This window comes from Chroicocephalus ridibundus, unplaced genomic scaffold, assembly GCF_963924245.1.
Source record: "Chroicocephalus ridibundus unplaced genomic scaffold, bChrRid1.1 SCAFFOLD_410, whole genome shotgun sequence".
NCBI lineage: Eukaryota > Metazoa > Chordata > Aves > Charadriiformes > Laridae > Chroicocephalus > Chroicocephalus ridibundus.
The window spans coordinates 48,430-70,244 of NW_026961561.1; the positions used below are offsets into that span (position 1 = coordinate 48,430).

At 52.2% G+C, this 21,815-nt stretch overlaps 1 protein-coding gene across 1 annotated transcript in view; it reads left to right on the forward strand.

The window, feature by feature from the left end:
* Nucleotides 1-13,145: 13,145 nt before the first annotated feature.
* BICRA (BRD4 interacting chromatin remodeling complex associated protein) overlaps nt 13,146-21,815 on the forward strand; it is a gene marked incomplete at its 3' end in the record, with an annotated part of 28,659 nt that continues 19,989 nt past the window's right edge. The window contains 1 exon segment of the mRNA XM_063322019.1: nt 13,146-13,408. Within this exon segment, the coding sequence (XP_063178089.1) occupies nt 13,321-13,408 (88 nt within the window).

The following is a 21,815-nucleotide window of genomic DNA, read 5'->3' on the forward strand; positions in this document are numbered from 1 at the left end:
ATTCGAGGCATCGAGACACGGTTTCAGTCTGGATCCGCCGGGAGGAAAACCAGGAGCCGTTTAATAAGGGAAAGGCGGCAGTAAAATAGCGAAGGGGCAGATGGAGGAGGATTCTCTCCTCCGGTTCTCGCAACGCAACGTCCGGGCGACGTCGGACAGAAAATAAACCTTCACCTGCTGAAAAACGCCGTCAAGAAGCGCTTTCAGGGCAGAATTCTCCGTTTCACGCCATAAACCGTCGCTCTTCTTTTAATATCTCTGGTATTTTCTCCCAGAGATATTAAATATTCCGTTGTAATCACGCATTCGGGCAAAAACACGCCTTGTACCCGTGGGGGTTTTTTAGCAAGAAGTGTCCTAAGAGCAGGATTCCAACACGCAACTCAAAATTCTTCTTACGGGTGTAAAAAGCCTCTTTGAACGGCTGCTCCTCCACCGGCATCCAAGCATCCGAGCCAGCGACACGCAAACTATTAGAATCGGCATCCCCCGCCTCCAAAAGCCCCAGAAAGGGATTAAAACTACACTTTTCCCCACCCAAAAAGAACATTTTTAAGACTCAGTTCCATCAGAGCAAAGGGAAGGGCGGGATCCGTTCTCCTCCTCTACCTGGGTAACGATAATCAGCCAGGGGACGGGATTCGGGTCTCCGAGGCGGCCCAGCATGCGGCATCTCTGCCGCCTCCTGCCAGATTTCATAGGGAAAAAAAGACATAAATTCCTCCGGAGGAGGAGCCAAAAGGGAAATTCTCGCTCCTCGTGGCGACGCAGCAGGCGCCGAGGGGTGTTAAGTCCCGTCTTCGAAGAAGGGGGAGCAAAGCGGACCCGCTCGGGGCTCACCGAGGGCACACCTCGGCTTTTCTCTAACATCCCTTTCATTCGGGCGTAATTCTATTCTCCAAATCCTCCCAGAATCCAACCAAACTCTTCCTGACGCACCAGGAGAGGGCTCGGGAAGCCCAAGAGACGTTAACGCGGCGACAGGCGGCACCCAAGAACCTCCCGGCGCCTTCGGCAAAGAGATTCCGGCCGACGCAATAGACAACTCGGAGCGACTCCCAGCTCAAACCAGTAACGAAGCCCGTTCTTAATTAGAAACTGCCGCTTCTTACCAGCGCGTCGCCTCGAGCCTCGCGCAGGCAATGCAGAGCCAGCTCCGGGTTGACCCGTCCACCCCGGCCCGGCGTTGGGAGAAGCCAAACGGAGCAGGTTTGTAACAACAAGCGCAACAAAAACCCAGAAAAAAGTCAAGTTTTCCTCGAGAAAAGGGGCGATAGGAGAGGGTGGGAAAACAGGATGAGGGCAGCAGAGGCCGGAGGCGAGGAAAAGGCAGAGAAAAAAGTCCGATATCCCAAATATCTCTACTTTAAAAGCTCAGCGAGAAACCGCCCCTCTCCTGAGGGCGCCGCAGATGAGGTGGGACGGCTCCAAACGCCCGTTTTTGACGGAAGATGCTGCCGGGAGCGCCGCCCGTTATTATTTATTCCCTCTCCCACCAAAACCCAGCCATCTCCCTTCCCTCGAACGTGAAGAAAAGGAGGGAGAGAAGCCCAAAAAGGTGGAATTTTCCACCCGTCGTATCCTGGGGTGGGGTGAAAGTGGAAGAAAAGCGTTAGAAAAAAAAACAAAAAGAAAAACCCCACCTTTCTCCTGCATCTCGGGGTTGGTTTCCACGTCGCCCCAGGGTTTCCAGACCAGCGACGCTCCCTCTTCTTCCTCTTCCAAACGGGGGCGGGTCCTGGAGGTCGGGAAGCTCCGCTTGGAATTGGCTGCCGGCGTTGACGCGCCTGAAAGCGTGAGGAAGAGGAGGTGAGGAAGGCGAGCGGGGAACAGCTCCGGCAAGAGAAACGCGCGGATACGTGAGGAGCTGCAATAAATACGGCCCCCTATTTCCCAGGAAAGCGCAAATCGCTCTCCTCTAACAACTTCTCCAGCACCACCACGGTACCGTTCTGCCTCCCGAGGCCTCTCGGGCCCCATCAGGCAAGAAAATTGGGGATTTTTTCCTCCTCAAAACCTGTCCCAAGTGGTGAGGTTCGCTCCGAGAAGAGCCGCCAGCTGCGAGAGCCGCCACCGCCGAGCACCAAGTGCTTCGGAAAGTTGTGTAGGACGCGGGAGGCCAACAACGCTCCACGACAGCGCTTGGCCGGGCATTTTGACGCATTTCTGGCCAACTTCGGGTCAAAAAACCCGCCGTTGAGGACCGGCCGAGCCACTGGAAGAAGGTCAATGTCAACGGCGAGGGCCTGCGCAGTCCAGGCCTTGCACCAACCACGCGCCGACTCCTCCACGGCAGTTCCCTCGTCCCCCCTTTTCCCAGAGTTTGCTCTTCTTCCGACGGCTGGGCGCGCATTTTACTGTTTCATCAGCCAAAACCCCCAAAAATCCCCGGCCATTCTGCCCGGAAGGCATGAAAAAAAATGCTCGAGAGAAAAATCATTCCCCCAAGACCATCCTTTAGCCTTCCTCGCCATCCTCACGTATTTTTAATTGCGCGTTTTTAATGCTCGGATTAAATTTTTACCCCGAACTCGCACAATCAAATCAGGTCGTGGGTTGAGGAGGAACTCAAATCGCAACTCCAAAGTGATTAACGGGTTACGTATTTCCCATAAATTCCGCCAAAGGGCCCCTGGAACCTTTACCGAGTCCGTTACCAATAGCGTTAATTACCACCAAGCCCATTCCTGCCGTGTTATTTGAATAGAATTGGGGGGATTTAAGGGAGCTGTGACGCTGAGCTCCTAAACTGGTGACCAGTGGCTCACACAAGCCATTCCAGCGCGGGATTTTTGCTAAATACACTAAAAAAAAAAATAAAATAAATCACTAGAATCGTCACCTGCCTCGTTCCCTGCCGGCGAGTTCATGGCTGTGGCCGGTACCGAGACGGGAATCAGCCGGTGGAGCCACCGCGACGTCCCCCTGAAGGCACCCCAGCTTTGGAGGGATGGTTTCCATCTCCTGCGTCCTCCGGCGATGGCTTCTGGGCACCAACGAGGGCACGGGGGGTATCTTCTGGCCTCCAAGTCTTTCACATCCCAAGTCCCTTCCGAACTGTTTCTCCGTTGAAGAAAATAACAAGAATTGCCCTTAAATAACAAGCGCTCAAGGATTCCGCTTCCCTTTCCCTGCCGCTCCCTCCTTGCTTTGCGCCATCGCTCCCCGCGAAAACACCCGGCGGCGACCTTTTTCGCTACAAAACCACCCCCCCCGAGGCAGTTCTTGGGGGAAAGCGGAAAAGTGGACAAGAAAAAAAAAAAACAATGGAGATAAAGGGGTGGAAAATTAACGGGAGGAAGTTGAACCGGGTTTTTTTTGGGTTTTTTTTTTAAGAATATAATTTCGTCACCCTCAGCGTTCGATCCGCCGTTTCGGGCCGAGTTGGGAAATCTCTATGGTTCGTTTAGCAGTAAAAGGTGGTAAATAGGGAAAATAAAAGAACCCCAAGCTATCCAACAAATAACCAAAAAAGCACTTAACCAACCCCAAACTTTGGGGATATTGAGTCCCCAAACCGGCCGTAGCACGTTGCTTGGTAAGACGAGCTTCCCCGAAACATAATTTTGGCGGTCACCCCCCGGAGAACGATCTCTTAACGACGCGAGGTTCGTTTAGGCGGACTCTTGATCTCCCTTTTCCCTCCCCCGGGCGACGAGACACTAATTATTTCCACTCACACCAATTATTTCCACCGGAGCGAGCGGTTCCCCTTCAGATTATCGCTGACCCGGGCGCCAGCCCGGCCCAGAAGCCAAGCGAAAGGCTCCGTCTCATGTTATTAAACATCCCAAGACTTGAGCTCCTGAAATAATTTCTCAACCTTTGGTGCTGGATTAATTAGTTAATGGTTTACAGAGCGCTCTGGACGCGAGCGCTTCTGAAGTGCTGTTAGTGGCGAACCTAGAGCCGTGGACGCTAATAAAAAGCACGCGCTTAATTACTCGCGTTACTCTACACTTCTCGCTTTAGGATTAATAAAAATACCTTTTTTGTAATAACGCTTCTCTTGGAGGGCTCCGGCCCTCAAGCAACTAAACACCCGCACAAAAACAAGCGCAAAAGCCCCGCAAATTTGCTCCATCTCTTCCAAATTGATTTCTGGGGTCTCCACCACCACCTTCACTCACGTCCCGCCCCCACCCAAATTACGCTCTTGGCCATTTTCAACCTCCTCGTAACGAATTTTACCGTTTCCCCCCTTTTTTCTTGGGGAAAGGGACAACTCCAAACCGCTTTGCTCATGGCTATTTTCCCTACAGCAATCAGAGCGGGTGATAACGCGGGCACTGGGTTGGCTTTGGGGAGGCAATTCGAGGTTCCCCTCGAACTTTGGGTAAGGAACGAGCCCTTAACGAGCCATTATTAATCGGACAATATTATTAGCGATTAATTTCTCCATCCAGAAGAGCCTTTTCCGAAAGACGCTCTCCTTTCCACGCCAGACCTGGGCGGGGGGGGGGGTGGGGAAGCCTATAAAAAACAAAAATAAAAATCCATTTCGCAGAGAATTAGAAACGCAAAAAGAATTAAACCGAACGTCTTTCCCCCGCTTCGGGGAGCGGTTTGCAACGCATTTAGCAAATTTATCATTTTAATGCCTGCGCGTTTTCCGGCTGGAGAGCAGGTTGCCAGGACTCTTATAATAATAATAAAAAAATAAAACAAGCAACAAAATACATTCTTGTCTACGGTACAATTTTATGAAAATAGGGCAGAAGCGAAACTCCTGTGAAAGAGAGGTCTTATAATTACGGCCATTTTCGACAGCCTATTTTACTTTTTTTGCCTCATTTTACAGGTAAAAGCCAACAATTGGGGTTGAGGGCCTCGCTACAGACCTGCCCCCCCCAATTTTGGGAAAAAAAACCAGGGAGATTCATCTCAAAATAAACGTTTTTTTCGTCGCCCGCCAATTAAACGGGGCTTAATTTGACCCCGAGGGCGCGAGGCCAACGAGCCTCCTGAAACCGAACGTGAAAAAGGGGAAAGTTAAGTAAGATTTGGCGTTACTCTTACCTGATGGGAGAAGAAATCCCGATTCTTAGAAAGTGGGTTTAAGGGGAGTTTGGGGGCTCCGTCCATGAGGAAAAGGCTGTTCCGGGCCTTGCAGGAGGCTCTGGATCCATCCTAGGGGTGGATTTTGGGGGTTCTCCATGAGGAAAAAGCTGTTCCGGGCCTTGCAGGAGGCTCTGGGTCCATCCTAGGGGTGGATTTTGGGGGTTCTCCATGAGGAAAAAGCTGTTCCGGGCCTTGCAGGAGGCTCTGGATCCATCCTAGGGGTGGATTTTGGGGGTTCTCCATGAGGAAAAAGCTGTTCCGGGCCTTGCAGGAGGCTCTGGGTCCATCCTAGGGGTGGATTTTGGGGGTCTCCATGAGGAAAAGGCTGTTCCGGGCCTTGCAGGAGGCTCTGGGTACATCCTAAGGATGGATTTTGGGGTTATCCATGAGGAAAAAGCTGTTCCGGGCCTTGCAGGAGGCTCTGGGTCCATCCTAGGGGTGGATTTTGGGGGTTCTCCATGAGGAAAAAGCTGTTCCGGGCCTTGCAGGAGGCTCTGGGTCCATCCTAGGGATGGATTTTGGGGGTTCTCCATGAGGAAAAGGCTGTTCCGGGCCTTGCAGGAGGCTCTGGGTCCATCCTAGGGATGGATTTTGGGGTTCTCCATGAGGAAAAGGCTGTTCTGGGCCTTGCAGGAGGCTCTGGGTCCATCCTAGGGGTGGATTTTGGGGGTTCTCCATGAGGAAAAAGCTGTTCCGGGCCTTGCAGGAGGCTCTGGATCCATCCTAGGGGTGGATTTTGGGGGTTCTCCATGAGGAAAAAGCTGTTCCGGGCCTTGCAGGAGGCTCTGGGTCCATCCTAGGGGTGGATTTTGGGGGTCTCCATGAGGAAAAGGCTGTTCCGGGCCTTGCAGGAGGCTCTGGGTACATCCTAAGGATGGATTTTGGGGTTATCCATGAGGAAAAAGCTGTTCCGGGCCTTGCAGGAGGCTCTGGGTCCATCCTAGGGGTGGATTTTGGGGGTTCTCCATGAGGAAAAAGCTGTTCCGGGCCTTGCAGGAGGCTCTGGGTCCATCCTAGGGATGGATTTTGGGGGTTCTCCATGAGGAAAAGGCTGTTCCGGGCCTTGCAGGAGGCTCTGGGTCCATCCTAGGGATGGATTTTGGGGTTCTCCATGAGGAAAAGGCTGTTCTGGGCCTTGCAGGAGGCTCTGGGTCCATCCTAGGGGTGGATTTTGAGGGTTCTCCATGAGGAAAAGGCTGTTCCGGGCCTTGCAGGAGGCTCTGGGTCCACCCTAGGGATGGATTTTGGGGGTTCTCCATGAGGAAAAAGCTGTTCCGGGCCTTGCGGGAGGCTCTGGGTCCACCCTAGGGGTGGATTTTGGGGGTTCTCCATGAGGAAAAAGCTGTTCCGGGCCTTGCAGGAGGCTCTGGGTCCACCCTAGGGATGGATTTTGGGGTGAAGGGAGCTCAATCCCTGAGGGAAGCGCTGCTCACAGCCTCGCAGGAGGCTCTGGGTCCTCCCTAGGGATGGGTTTGGGGCCTCTCCATGAAGGAAAGGCTGTTCCGGGCCTCGCAGGGGGCTGTGGGGCCACCCTAGGGATGGATTTGGGGGTTCCTCATGAGGAAAAGGCAGCTCCCGGCCTCGCAGGAGGCCGTGGGGCCACCCCGGGGCTGGGTTTGGGGGAGTTCGGGGGGCTCCTTCCCTGCGGGAAGCGCTGCTGCCCGCCCGGCAGGAGGCTGCAGAGGGCCGGGCCGGGGGTTGTGGGAGGCGGGGGCTGCCCCAGGCCCGGGGCCCCTCCTGGAGAGGAAGGGGGGGGTCTCCAGCCGGCCGTGCGGAGGAGATCTCCTCACCCGCAGCCTGAGGAGGCCGGCGGGAAGAGCGGGCGGGGGGGCGCCGTCCCCGGCGCCGCCTCCCCTCGTGGCGGGCGAAGGCGGGAGGGAGGGGCGGCGCCATTTTGTGGAGGGGAGGGAGAGGGCGAGGGGCGAGAGGCGAGAGTCGCGCGGGCCCGAGGCGGGAGAGCCGGGGAGAGACGAGGTGGGTGGAGGGGGAATGGCGGGGCTGGGAGGGGAGTGGGGTGTCTGTGAGGGGGGAGAGTGAGGGAAATGGGCGGTTATGTGAGGGAAATGGGCGTTATGTGAGGGAAAAGTGAGGGAAGTGGGTGTCAGTGAGGGGGAGTAAGGGAAGTGGGTATTATGTGAGGGGGAAGAAGGAGGATAACGGGTGATAGTGAGTGGGGAGTGAGGGAAATGGGCGTTGTGTGGGGGGAAAAGTGAGGGAAATGGGCGTTGTGTGGGGGGAAAGTGAGGGAAATGGGCGTTGTGTGAGGGAAAAGGGCGTTGTGTGGGGGGAAGTGAGGGAAATGGGCGTTGTGTGAGGGAAAAGTGAGGGAAACGGGTATTATGTGAGGGGGAAGAAGGAGGATAATGGGTGATAGTGAGTGGGGAGTGAGGGAAATGGGCATTATGTGAGGAGGAAGTGAGGGAAATGGGCGTTGTGTGGGGGGAAAGTGAGGGAAATGGGCATTGTGTGGGGGGAAAGTGAGGGAAATGGGCGTTGTGTGAGGGGAAAGTGAGGGAAATAGGCGTTGTGTGAGGGAAAAGTGAGGGAAATGGGTGTTGTGTGGGGGGAAAGTGAGGGAAATGGGCGTTGTGTGGGGGGGAAGAAGGAAGATAACGGGTGATAGTGAGTGGGGAGTGAGGGAAATGGGCGTTGTGTGGGGGGAAAGTGAGGGAAATGGGCGTCGTGTGGGGGGAAAGTGAGGGAAATGGACGTCGTGTGGGGGGAAAGTGAGGGAAATGGGCGTTGTGTGGGGGAAAAGTGAGGGAAATGGGCGTTGTGTGGGGGAAAAGTGAGGGAAATGGGCGTTGTGTGGGGGGAAGTGAGGGGAATGGGCGTTGTGTGAGGGAAAAGTGAGGGAAACGGGTATTATGTGAGGGGGAAGAAGGAGGATAATGGGTGATAGTGAGTGGGGAGTGAGGGAAATGGGCGTTATGTGAGGAGGAAGTGAGGGAAATGGGCGTTGTGTGGGGGGAAAGTGAGGGAAATGGGCGTTGTGTGGGGGGAAAGTGAGGGAAATGGGCGTTGTGTGGGGGGGAAGAAGGAGGATAATGGGTGATAGTGAGTGGGGAGTGAGGGAAATGGGCGTCGTGTGGGGGGAAGGGAGGGAAATGGGCGTCGTGTGGGGGGAAAGTGAGGGAAATGGGCATCGTGTGGGGGGAAAGTGAGGGAAATGGGCGTCGTGTGGGGGGAAAGTGAGGGAAATGGGCGTCGTGTGGGGGGAAAGTGAGGGAAATGGGCGTCGTGTGGGGGGAAAGTGAGGGAAATGGGCGTCGTGTGGGGGGAAAGTGAGGGAAATGGGCGTCGTGTGGGGGGAAAGTGAGGGAAATGGGCGTCGTGTGAGGGGAAAGTGAGGGAAATGGGCGTCGTGTGAGGGAAAAGTGAGGGAAATGGGCGTCGTGTGAGGGAAAAGTGAGGGAAATGGGCGTCGTGTGAGGGGAAGTGAGGGGAATGGGCGTTGTGTGGGGGGAAGTGAGGGAAATGGGCGTTGTGTGAGGGAAAAGTGAGGGAAACGGGCGTTGTGTGAGGGGGAAGAAGGAGGATAACAGGTGATAGTGAGTGGGGAGTGAGGGAAATGGGCGTTGTGTGGGGGGAAAGTGAGGGAAATGGGCGTTATGTGGGGGGAAGTGAGGGAAACGGGCGTTGTGTGAGGGGGAAGAAGGAGGATAATGGGTGATAGTGAGTGGGGAGTGAGGGAAATGGGCGTTATGTGAGGAGGAAGTGAGGGAAATGGGCGTTATGCAAGGGGGGAAATGGGTTTTACTGAGGGGGGAATAGGTGGTAGTGGGAGGAATGGGTGCTATTGAGGGGAAAGCGAGGGTAATGGGCGTTACGTGAGGGGAATGGGTGTTATTGGGGGGGAAAGTGAGGATAATAGGTGTTACGTGGGGGGGACGGGTGTTATTGAGGGGGGAGTGAGGGAAACGGGTGTTACATGAGGGGGGATATGGGTGTTATGTGAGGGGAAAGTGAGGATAACGGGTGTTACTGAGGGGAAAGGGAGGATAATGGGTGTTATGTGGGGGGAAAATGGGTGTTATGTGGGGGGGAGGCAGTTTCAGGGCCCGTCAGGGCCCGGAGGTGCCGGTGAGAGGTTGCCCCGGCGGGAGGTGAGTTTAAAGGGGTTTTTGTGTGAAATAAAGGGAGAAAGCCAGGGGACAGAGGGGTGGGGGCTTGGGGAAAGGGCTGGAAAGCACCGATTTGGGGGCAAAACCCTGGGAAAGGGCGCAGGAAAGGGATAATCTGAGCGTACTGTTTTAGCGGATCTTCAAGCACGCGGCGGCCAGACGTGCCCCTTGCCCTGGCTGTTTTGCGGGCTGGTTTTAGGTAATAATAATTTAATTTACCCGACTGGGTCGTTCCCACGCGGAATGGGAATCTCGCTTCCCCGGGATGGCTGGTACCTCTCCATAACCGGTGCCTGTAAACCACCAAAAAAACTTGTGTTTAAAATGAATAAAGGCAGGGTCCTGTAGCTCAAGCTGGTTTTAGTACATTTTGGGTTGTTTTCCTCCACAACTTAATTCTTTAATGTTAGGATTTTAAGGAAATTACATGAGGCAGGACAGCCTTCTGTCGCAGAACTGTCAGGCCCACGCTGCATCCTTAATTGTAATAATGCTTTAATTGTAGCGGTTAAAAAGCTCATTAATGTTCTGCTCTTGGGCTGGCTGATGACGCAGACACCTGGATGCCAGGAAAGCAATTTTTGGGGGGGGGAAAAACCCTCGCCTGGAAGTAAATAAAGTTCTGTTTTTTGGAATGGGAAAGCTACTGCAGTCTGGTGGCAAGAGCAGGAATCGCCTGCGAGGAGCTGAGCAAACCCGTGAGTGGTTTTTGGGGTATAATTACATAAAAAAAAGGGTATGTCATTCTCTGAGTCATCGGCTGGGTGTTTTAAGCAAAGCTAAAAATAGCGGCGTTCGGGGGTTTTTATTTCTTTTTGCGCTGCTACGCCCGGTTCCTCTCACTGAATATTCCCATCCACACGGGTTTTGCACCTGTTATTTCTTTATTTCTTAAGAAAATGGGATTTTTACCCAACTTTGCTTGCTTCGAGCGGGTCATTTCGCTCCAGGGAAGGATTTTGCCTGTTAAAGGCTGGTTTTTTCCAGGGCTGAAACGCGTCCGTGGCCAAACGCCTTGTGTTTTCCCCTCGTTTAGCCACACTCAAAGTTAATTATTTTTTTGCTTTATCCATTATAAAGTTGCTGGAGAGAAAAATCATCCTTGTGATGATGTCATTAACGCTTCCCAGGTGGAAATTGTAGGTGATGGCAACACATTTTGAGGGAAATAGTGTCTTTTAGCGGAATTATTGCTAGAAAGCAGGTGGTTTTTTTAGGCGTGGTGGGATCAAGTGAAAAACAGGCATTTAGGAATTGGCAATTACTTAGAAATAAAGGCAATAATCGAGCGGGAGGGCACGTTGGGTGGCTTAAATGGTCTTTTGGGTGAAAAATAGGCATTTAGGAATTAGAAATGGTTAGAAATAAAGGTAATGCTTGGGTGGGAGGGTGCGTTGTGTGGCTTAAATGGGTTTTTGGGTGAAAAATAGGTGTTTAGAAATCAGAAATTATTTAGAAATAAAAATAATCAAGTGGGAGGGCGTGTCGTGTGTCTTAAATGGGTTTTTGGGTGAAAGGTAGGTGTTTAGAAATTGTTTGGAAATACAGAATAATTGAGCAGGAGGGCGCGTCGCGTGGCTTAAATGGGGTTTGGGGTGAAACACAGGCATTTAGAAATCGGAAATTATTTACAAATAAAGGCAATAATTGAGCAGGAGGGTGCGTCGCGTGGCATAAATGGGTTTTTTTGAGGGTTAATCTCCTTTTTCTCCCCCCGACAGAACAGCCTGGAGTCCCGGCGCCGTAGAAGACGAAGATGACGGCGACGAGCAGCGTTTTTACGGCGTTAACGCCCCCAAAATAAACCCATTTGGTCCCACCCAACGGCACGGGGAAAAAAAAAAAAAAGGTAAATCGTGATTCAAATCCAGCCAATCCAGGGGTATAAACAAAGCCCCAAGCCCGGCCTCTCGCGGATTAATTAGCGGCGCTGGTCAATCATATTTAACCCGCCTAATTGGGGTGCCAGGCCCTGCCCCCCCCCCCCCCCTCCCCCCCGCCCACATCTCACCAATCGCCACCAGTTTGGAACTGGGATTTGGAGGACCCTGGGCTGGGCCCGGCCGTTGGGCTGCCCGGTAGCGCCGGTCACCGACAAAATCCAGCCTTTTCCCCCCCAACCACCCCCCCAAAAAAAATACGGGCAAATTTGGGCAAATTTTACATGGGGTTTTGGAGGGGGGAAAAAAAAAAAAAAAGCTGGTTTTAAATAGGGGAAATGGTTTTTGTTTTTTTTTTACGGATCCCTGGAGAAAAAGCAGATTTTAACCCCTTGAAAGCAGGTTTTTAACCCTTTTTAAAGCAGGTTTTTTAGCCCCTTGAAAGCAGTTTTTAGCCCTTTTTAAAGCAGGTTTTTTAACCCCTTTTAAAGCAGTTTTTAGCCCTTCTTTGGGGGCAGATTTTTACCCCTCTTTGGGGGGGTTAACCCTTCTTAGAGCCCTTTTTTACCCTTCTTTGTTTTTTTTTTTTTTTTTTAACCCTTCTCAGAGTAGATTTTTACCCTTCTTTGGGGCATTTTACCCCTTATTTGGGGGTTTTTACCCCTTTTGGGGGCAGTTTTTACCCCTCTTTGGTTTTTGTTGTTTTTTTTTTTTAACCTTTGCTGGAGTAGTTTTTTTACCCCTCTTTGTGGGTTTTTTTACCCCTCTTTGGGGCGGTTTTTACCCTTCCTTGAATACAATTTTCCTCCTTGTAACCGAATAAATACAGATATTTTTCCTAGCGTCTTCATAAGCGTTAAATCCCCGCAACGCTGCTTATTTTTGGGCTTAAAACCACCGCTTTCAGCCAACTAGAAGGAGGCGAATGCGCTCCTCCCTTCCTGCTTTTATTCCCCAGTTATTTAATTTTATTTTATTTATTTTTTTTCCAGCCAGGATTCAGAGGCATTTATTTGAGGAAGGCGTGGGGAATCTGAGTGATTTTTGGGGGCAGAAAGCCGTTAATTGCTGGATGACAATATTTTGTTAATAATATTTTTGGGGTCCCATGGTGTTTTTTGCCCGGGCGACGCAGTCCCCAGCGCATTAATAGGGATTTTCTGGGTTTATTTGTCTATAAAATAACTCGGGGAGCTGTAATTAATAAAAAATTAGGCCGCAGAGGGTCTGATTTGGGGTGTTTTCATCCCCACCAGCTCCATATCGGTGCCGGTTCTGAGCTTTTTCCACAAATCCCTCTAAAAACACCCTAAAAATAAAATATTTCCAGATTTCTGGGTGGATTCCATCCCCAAAATTGCCTTTAAACCCCCATTTTTTCCCTCCCCGCAGGGCCCCATCCCGCGACAGAGGCGAGGGGGTGACCTCCTCTCCCCCAGCAGGTGACACCCTGTTGCGGGGGGGACCCAAAAAAACCCCACCCCGTGAACCCCCAAATTTTGGTGCCGTTTCATGCAAAAACGGGTCGGTCCAGGGCACGTCGACGAGGCCTCCCCCGAACCCGCCGCCTTCCCGGGCCCCAGCCGGGAGGAACCGGCGGCCTGGCCCTTCCTGGGGGGCCGGTCCTGCCTTCCTCGGGCCCGCTGTGGTTTTCAGTAGCCCGCTGCCGGCTTTTGCTAGCCCCGTTCCGAGCCCCGGGGCCGACTCGCCTCTGCGAGCCGGGGGGGGTGGGGGGCGCGTAGCGTATGTAAATACGTTTTGGGGCGTGGTCTATGCAAATACAGCGAGACGGGGCGTGGTGTATAAACACAAGGAATGGGCGTGGCCTATGTAAATATTGGGTGATGGGGCGTGTCGTACGCAAATACTCAATGTGAGTGGCTGGTGGGGGCGTGGAGTATGCAAATGTATCGAGAGGGGGCGTGGTCTATGTAAATACTCGGCCGTGGATCAGCGTATGCAAATAGATAGCGGTAGGGGCGTGGCGCATGCAAATACCTACGTTGAGGCGTGACGTATGCAAATCTACCGTACAGGGGTTAGCGCGGGGCGTGGTCTATGCAAATGAGGGCCTGTTGGTTGCGGGGGGGGAAGGGCAGACCGGGTGGGGGGGTGCGTTATTTTTCGCCCGCACCGGCCCGGGGCGTTTCCCCCTCCCTCCCGTTCGCCCCCTGCCTTTCGGTGTGTTTCCCCCCGCCCCGGTGTCGGGGAGCGGGGGGGGTGCGGGCGGCGATCAGGCACCGCGCTGAACCCCTATGTGTCGGTGCCTGGCGGGGTCCTGCCTCCGGAGCCCGTGCGGGGATGTCTGGGAGACCCCGCGCCGACTGCTGCTCAAACATCACGGTGAGTTTCTTACAATGCAGCAATTTCGCTTTAAATCGCTTAACTCCGCTACCTGCGGCGGCGGGGCTGGGGGGGGCTGCCCCCTCCCCGGACACCGGCCCGGCCGCTCCTTCTCTCCCTCCACCCCACCACCCCTCCTCTCCGTTCCCCGAGGCCCGGCCCCGCCGCCCCCGGACAGCCCTCCCGGTGCGGCGGCTGCGGGTCACGTCTCCGGAATACAATGTACCTCTCCAAAAAGGAGACGTCGCCTTCCACGGTCGCCACCCCCCAGACCCCCCCCTACACACACACACCCCAGGCCCAAAAGAGGGGGCGCCGGCGGCCAGGCCGCCCCACACACACACCCCCCTCCGTTGCCTCCGGGAAGCGCCCTGCTCGTCCCCACCTCCTCCCGGGCGAGGCGGGGGGGGGCTCGGGGAGAGGCCGCCGGTTCTGTGGGGCTGTCTCGGTGGCGGAGCTGCTCTCTGTATGTGTGTGTCCCCCCTCCTTCCTCTTCCTCCTCCTCCCTGGAAGAGGCAGGGATGGCCCTGGAAGCGAAGGGTTTGCAATGTCGGGATTAAAAACCTCCGGACCCGCCGGCAACACAAACTCGGGCGGCTGCGACCCCCCGCTCCCCCGGTTCAGCCCTTTTTGAGGGGAAAACACCCTGCGGGGGGGGATGTTCTGCTGGTAAAAGTAACTAGAGGCCGCTTTTGGGATCAAATGGGTGCCCCGCGACGCCTTCCAGCTCCCAAGTTTGTCCTCAGTGCGTGAAAAACACCTAAAAACACATCAGCTGAATAAAAACTACGGTGCGCTGCTCTTCAGGTTCTCTTCTAGTTTTCATTCGCCTGCCGCTCACAGCTTCATTTCCAGATGTATTTACCGTTTATGAAGTGTTTTGGCTTTGTTTATTTTTTTTTTTATTTTTTTTGCGTGACCGATTCCGGGCGTGCGGTTTTGGTTTCTGCGGGCTCCGTAGTTTGCTCCGTACTCGAAACACAGCGCACCGGGCTCTCCTCGCCGGGTGGGTTTTCCCCCCATGCGTCTTTATTTTTTGGGGTTAATTCCTCGTTTCTGGTGGATTTCTGGTACCGTTTCAGGCTCTGGATGCCCGGACGTCCCGTTCGCCGGCGTAACTTTTTCTGGTGGAAGATGTATTTTGACCCAAAGGGAAACTGAGGCTTCGGGGTTTGTCTTCCCCCCCCTGCCCCCCCGCCCCAAGTTCAGGTGCAGCAGGACTGGATACCGAGCGCCGACTTGTGTGCCAAAATCCTGCTTTCTAGCGGGATTCCTGTGGCCGTGGCACCCATCGGTGCCGTGTCCAGGGGCACCCATGGGCTGTGCTGGCCTCGGGACGAGGATTTGACGTAACAATGTCATTTTTTGTGCCTTTTCCTCGTCCCCTGCCGTCTGTGGGGGGACACTTTTCTGTTTACATCTGAAGGCTATAAAATATTCCACTTTTTTCACTGTCAGTTCTTCGCCGAGTAAACTAATTGTGCTGCTCTTTGATATTATGATGATTATTATGGTGATTGTGATGATTATTAGGATTTATTTCTAGAATGAGGGGACAAGGCAATAGGGGCACCTTTACCCTGATCGTTATCCAACACCTTTTGGTGTTTAATTACAAGACGAGGGGCAGGTGAATGATCCCTCTCAAAATGTGGCCGGTGTTTTGCAGGAAGAAACCTCTTGATTTTTACCAAAAAAACTCCTTTATTATCAACTTCCCCCGCCGGTTTCTGCGCTGCTCCTCCCAGTACAACCCAGACCCATGCGGGGACTTGTGGCCGTCAAGTTGCCGTCTCTCCGTCCTCGGTTTCTTCCCATTCTTTTTATTTTAGCAGGAGGATGAGGAGGGTGGAAGGAGGAGACGACTCCATCCCTTTTACCAAATATTCTCGTTATGTGGTGCTTCGGTGCCGATCCCCCGGCCGCGAGCTGGAAGTTCGCCGCTGCTTTTTACTCTCGGCCACCGATTTCTCCTCTCTGGCAACGCTTGGCCGGATCACCCCTAAAACACGGTAGCCTCATTAATTTATTGGGGTCTTAATTATGGCGGCGTCCCCGGCTTTAAAGCCAAACCCGCTCTTTAGTTCGGAGTATAAATACATGGAATTTGAAGCGATGAGCTTGTCCGGTCCGTGCCTGGCTGGGGGTAGAGTCTGCTTGAGGTGTGTATGTTTTTTACAGAGCCGGAGTTTTTCCCCTAAAACCCACTATTTGTGCAGATTCACGCTTCTCCCCAAAATACCTTTGGTTTTGTTTTGGTTTTTTTTGAAGAGAAAGAGCCTATTTCTGTACGTTCTGGGGGGCACAGAGGGAGCGGTGGCGTTTTACGTGACCTTTTTCGCGGGCTTTATCTTGTGTTTCCCGTCGTGGGGATGAAGCTGGACTTCGGGAGCACTTTTTCTTTCCCAAGTTTTCTTTTTTTTTAAACCGGTTTGTGACTCGGTATTTCTTTTTCGCCGTGCGAGAGACCGAAGGCTAAATTCAAAGCCTCGATAGGACAGAGAAACGTTCCAAATCCTGGCAGGAACAGAGGAGGGTTTTTCTCAAAACTTCGTCCTGTCGTAGAGTGGAATTTTGGCTTGAAGGTTTTTCCTTCGTTCTCACCAGAATTGGTGTATTAACGTCAAAACACGCGCCGTTAAAATCCAGCTGGATTTGAAATCGCCCATCAACGGCTTCATGTTCGGTCCCGGTCTTTTCGCGGGGCCCTTTTCCCTCTTTTGGCCGGAATTTGGGTATTAAAACTGGAAACTTGTCCCTTAATGGCTGGGGGAGACGAGCTGTGAGACCTCGGCCGGCTAATTGCGTGGCTGTCGTTGAGTTGACCAGCGCTGCTTCTTCATTAACGGCCCCCTGGCGCTAAAAGTTAGCGTAGGATAGTAAGAATAATAAGAATGAATATGAATAATAAGAGTAATAAATAAGAATAAGAAGAAGAATAAGTAGGAATAATAAGAATTAGTGCCCTGCCCGTTCTCAGCGGGGTGAGAAACGGCTTCAGACCCGCTCCAGGCGCGGAGGAAGGGGAGGTTTTTGCCCTTTTTTTGCCAGAATTCACCAGGAAAATAGCTCCCTCGTGCCAAAACCCTCCGGTGCGAGCCTGGCTGGAGCCGTCCCTGTGTCGGTGACACCGGCGGCGCTGGGGATTGCTATGGCGACCGAGCCATCATTTCATCTCTTGAGGTGCTTCTTCCCGTTGGCCAAGATTTCCTTGTTCTTTTTACCCCTTTTTCTACCTGTTCCGTAAAATAAACGGCGCCCAGAGGAGCTGCTCTCGCCCGTCCCGGTGTAAGCAGACCCGAAACGCGGCAAACTGTCCGGCTAACAGAAATGTGATTTGATTTTTTTTTTTTTTTGGAATTTTTTCTGATAATACTCGACGCCTGACAGCCGCAGGTTGCCATGAGCCGAAATTCCTTAATCGCGCTTGGCTTTTGCTACGTAGCGGGGAGCCGTCGGGCTGCGTTTGGGTGCGGATTTGTCTGGAATATCGCTGAAATAGTTGAAAACCCTCAAAAAGGGAGTTAAAGCCGGAGTGATCGCTTGCTTTTTTTTTATCCTCCCGGGAGTTGACAAAGCTGGAAAAATTCGGTTACCTCTTTCCCGAGCTTATTTGGGCAAAAGAAACCTTTTCCCTCCCCACGGTGATCTAAAAACTGGAGTTTAATAACGTTACGGTGAATCCAAAACTCCCTGTCGACTTCCCAAGGTGTTTTCTTTGAGCCCTGCCTCCTCTATTCCCCCCTTTGCTCCTTCTCCGTTGGCGGATTGACCCCATTTTTGGTCATTTTTCTCCGGAGAAAACTGAAAACGGGTCGCAAAACCCCGCCTGGGGCTGAGGGGAGGCCGGGCTGGCTGCCGGCGGAGGCCGAAAATATTTCAGTTTACATTCAGCGCGTGTTTGGAAGTTGTTTCTGCTTCCATAAGGAGTCGAAACATTCGCCGGGCTTTGGCCGGAAAGGTCGCCGATGCGCGCCCGAGGAGGCGTTCACCTGCAAAAAGCTCCTTTTTTGGCTCATTTTCGGAAGGGGGAGCTGGGAAATTGTCGGGAGAACTTCAGAAAACCGTCGAGGTTTTAGTTGCTTTTATCGGGCATCGTTAAAAGCGGGGGCCACCCAGGGCTTTTCGGCCGGCCTCGGCCTTCGCACCTCTAGGACTGCACGTAATTGAGCGCGTTTCTCCTTTTCTTTTCTTATTTCTTGCTGATATTTGCTCCCCCTCGAATAAAAAGCCCCCACCACGCAGCACCCCCCGGCGTTAATTTGTCTGGTTTTGTGTCTGGGGCTCGTAAATCCGCGCCGCGGAGGCGGCGAGGACCTGCTTCCCTCTCCCCTTTTCCCTCTCCTGCGGATTCCCAAGGCTGTCGCACCTTTCCCGAGCGAGGAAAAACCACCTTTCGCATCCGCCGGATGAGCGTTATCTGGAAGTTTGACCCCCAAAAAAAGAAGCTGAAACACCCTTCCACCATTTTTTGGGGTCGGCAAACGGGGAGCGGCGTTTCCAGACAGGGAACGGTGGTTTTCCTCTTTTCCCCCCCTCTCCACCCCCCGGAAAATTTTCCTCCTCTTTCTCCAAAAAAAAGAGCACTTTGCCTCCCATTGTATTCCTCCTCCTCCTCCCGCTGCGGTCGAGGGAATGTGAGTCTGGAAATGATTTTGAGCCAAAAAAAAAAAAAAAAAAAAACCCAACCCGAGAAAAGCTCCCAGTCGATCCTGCGCAGGGGGAGGGGAGGGCGAGTCCCCGCCAGGAAACCCAAAAACGGGACGTTTCGCCTCAAAAAAGGGGGCAGCGGAGGGAAGAGTTGGGGAAAAAAAATTATAAATGAAGATCAAGAGTGAATGAATTATGGCGAGGCGAGATAGGAGGAGAACTTCTTTTGGTGGATTTAATTGTTTTTTGGAGCCGTATTTAAGCTAGAAATGGTACAAAAGTGGTTTTACGTTGTTTTTACCAGTAGGAAAACGTCCAAGGTTGTTCTCGAGCAGCCCCCACCTGTGGCTGCCGCCTCCAGGGACCCAAAATCGGGCGTTTTTCTCCTCATTTCGCCGCTCCTTGGGTGGGAAGCGTCTCCGGAATTCCTTCCGTTAAAAAAAAATTCAACCTCAATGACCTTAAATTTGACGTATCTACTGGAAATCCGTGAGATTGGAACTCCAGGAGCTGGTTCAAAAATACCGGAGTCGCCCTTTATGTGATAAAAATTGGGGTTTTTGCCTGTTTTCAGTGAAAATGGGGAACGTAAATTCCTTCCAGCTGGAATTGGGAAAGTACTATAAGCTGTAAAATGGGCATAATATTCCCGTTGTACGGAGGAATTTGGGTTTAATTCACCTCAAACGCCACCGGCCCTTTAATGCTTTAAATTTCCATGGAATTTGGTGCTTTTTAAAGATTTGTGTTGCGAAAATCCACTCGCGCCTCTCGCAAAATGGAATTTAAGGAAATGCGGGTTTTTTTAAGGAATTCCCGAATGTGGGAATGCTCGGTTTTTGCGGGTTGGTTTTGAGGACGGCGGCGCTGGCTGGAATGCCGGGATTTCTGCTCAAATTCCATCTTGGTTTTTCAAACGTGCTCTTTAGCCCTTAAAATCACTCCTAAAAGCCCCGTGTTTGGGGCATATTTGGGGTTCGTTTTTTTGGGATATTGGTATTTGGGGGAATAATAAAAAAAAATCTCGACCCGGAGCGGTGGATTTTCTTTCCGCCGTGGGTCAAAAGGGTGTTGTAATTACGTCTCCGGCCCTAATTACGCTGATTGGGCTGGGGTGTACGTTGAGTATTGCCCTCGTTCCTTGGAGCTGCTCGTTAGGCATCGGCTCCAAAACGATTCCGAAGAGTTTTTCTTATTTTGAGGTATTAATTTCTCCTCTAACGCCGTGCCGGCTGCCTCAGAATTATGGGATTTATGGCGTCGACCGGAAGATTTGTCCCAAACAGTGAAAATAAAACGAAGAAACGCTACGGGAGAATGGCAAATTGTGGCTAATTCCGAGTTTCTCCGTTAAAAATAGACATTTATCATTGGTATGTTCGGAATTTGGGCTGTTTCCTTTTATGTTTCTCCTAGAAAAAAAAAACCCCCGCACCCGTAAGTGTTTATATTTCGAATATTTATTAGTACAGCCAAAATAAAATGCTTGTTTTCTTGTTTTTAGTTGCTGTTTTGGGGGTTTGTTTGCTTAGAAACGGGATTTCTGCAGGAATCCTTTCCTTAAATCCCAGGGAAATGCCGTCGGGAGAGGGACGCCGCGTTCCTGCGGCGCGTGGACACGGACATTTCCTCGATGCTCCCCAAATCCCGGGGGGGGAAATGAGAATTTCCAGCTTTTTCCCCCTCCGGAAGACGCTTTTGTCGTTGCCGGCTTTTGCCTTTTGGGTTGATAGAAATGGAAATCCCTCGATTTTGGTTCAGTCGAGTCTGTCGTCCCTCGGCGGCAGGAACCATTGGAATTAACGGTGATTATCGGAGGGGTTTTCCGAGGGTCCTGGGGATAATTTGGCCACAAAACTTTACAAAACAACCCATTTTGGGACTGAAAAACTCGCTTTTCCCAAGTTTTCCCGCTCACTTTCTTGCCCGGGGTGATAAATCCAGGCTGATAAATAAACTCTTGCTGCCGTGAAAGAGGGAATATTTGGGATTTCCTTCCCCACCTTTGCTTTTTTGATAGATTCTGCGCAAAATTTGGGTTTCCTCCCTCGAAAAAAACTTCCGTTTTTTTCAAGCGTGGCTGATGTTTTTAGCAGAGCCATTGGATCGATGACCTCGGGAAGAGGAAACCTGAGGGAAATCGCAGGGAGAAAAGGAAACGGCGGAGAAAAAAAACCTCCAAACCCCAAAAGAAAACAGGGAATTGGGGTCGAGGTGTAACCGGAGCTCGCTCTGCGGTCGCCGCAACTGAAATAAAAGGGATTTATTTGATTTTATTTTTCTTTTCCGGAAGGGAGAAGTGTTTGCTCGACGGGAGGAAAACTTTCCGAAGGGACCGCGCGGCTTTTCCGCGGCTGCTGAAAATTGGATTTCTCGGCTCCCCTGTCGCAAGCCGTTTTTTAAGGCTTTTAAGTCATAATACACGTATTTTTAAAATTCTGTTTATTTTGGTTTAAGAGCGCGGGCAGGGTAAAACGCCCCGCGAGGCGACGGTGCGTTAGCGGAGCGTTGGTAGGACTCTTGGTAATTAATAAAACGCGATTCCGTACCCGTCTGGGGGTTCCACCCCTCCTTGGCGCCCCCTGCTCCCCCCAGACACCGCGACGCTGGGGACAAAGTGACATTTCCCTTGGGGGAAAAGCGACCACCTTTGGACAACTCTGCCCTCGACTCGTTTCGCGGGAGAAATGCCGCGTGTCCGGCTGCTTTTGAGGCTTCTTTCTATCCGCTTCTAGAAACTTCTCGTCTGGAGGATGAGCCCTTTTCTCACCCACTTCTGAGCCGAAAAACCCCTTTTCCCCACTTTTTATGGAAGCAATTTGGGGCTGGAAGGTGGGTTTGGTGCCAGCTCCGGTGTTTTACCGGCTCTTCCTTCGGATCATCATTTTGGGGCCATGGGGGGTGTCCGGAGAGTTATCCCCAAACCTTCCCGCCCTAACCCAAAATATATTCTCATCGTTATTTCTAATTGCAAAGGGAAGCTTAAACCACCGAGGGCTAACGATTGGAGCGGCTTAAATATGATAAAACAAAGAATAATTAACAATTAAGGAGCAGGCTGCAGGTAATGCTCCGAAGGCAGCCGGCCCGACTGGGGCTACTGGTCAAACCGAAAGCGAAACCCGGCTCCGGGGGTGGTTTTTACCACCAAAACCCTAAATTTTGGGCACATCCGAGGAGGAAATTGCGCTTTCGGGACGAGGGAGGTTCTTTTTCTTTCCCGCGGGCGGGAAATAACTAAACCCTCTTCCTCTTTTTGGCTGCGCCGTCGTCTCTTCCGTGTTCAATAAGGGTTGGGTTTCTTTTCATCGCCGGGATAATCTGGGAATTTGGGATGGGGGTTTGTTCCCTCTTAATTGCTTCTAAACTCTCCAAAGTGGGTTTTTTCTCCCTCTTTTTCGAGAGCTCAGGATGTAAAGTTCGGTGTTTCCCTTCCCGGCCAAAGGCTTTTCCTTCCATCGCGCCACCGTTCCCGGCGTTGCGAGCTAAAAATAGGCTGAGATGGAGCCTCGTCGGCGAATAAAATCGAGTCAGAAGCAAAACAGGGCTGTAAAAGATCTCCGGGCAGCAGAAACTTTCCTCGTTGCCTTTCCCTGGGGTTTTTCCGCTTTTTTGGCAGCGGCGTCCCGCGAAAAGCGCCGATTCCTGGCTGCCTTCCCCCGCCTCATCCGTCTCCGTCTGTCCTTAATTTCGGGGCCGGCGTCATTTTGAACGTCGGAGATGCAAATGTGGGAAGAGAATCGCGGCAGAGTTTGGC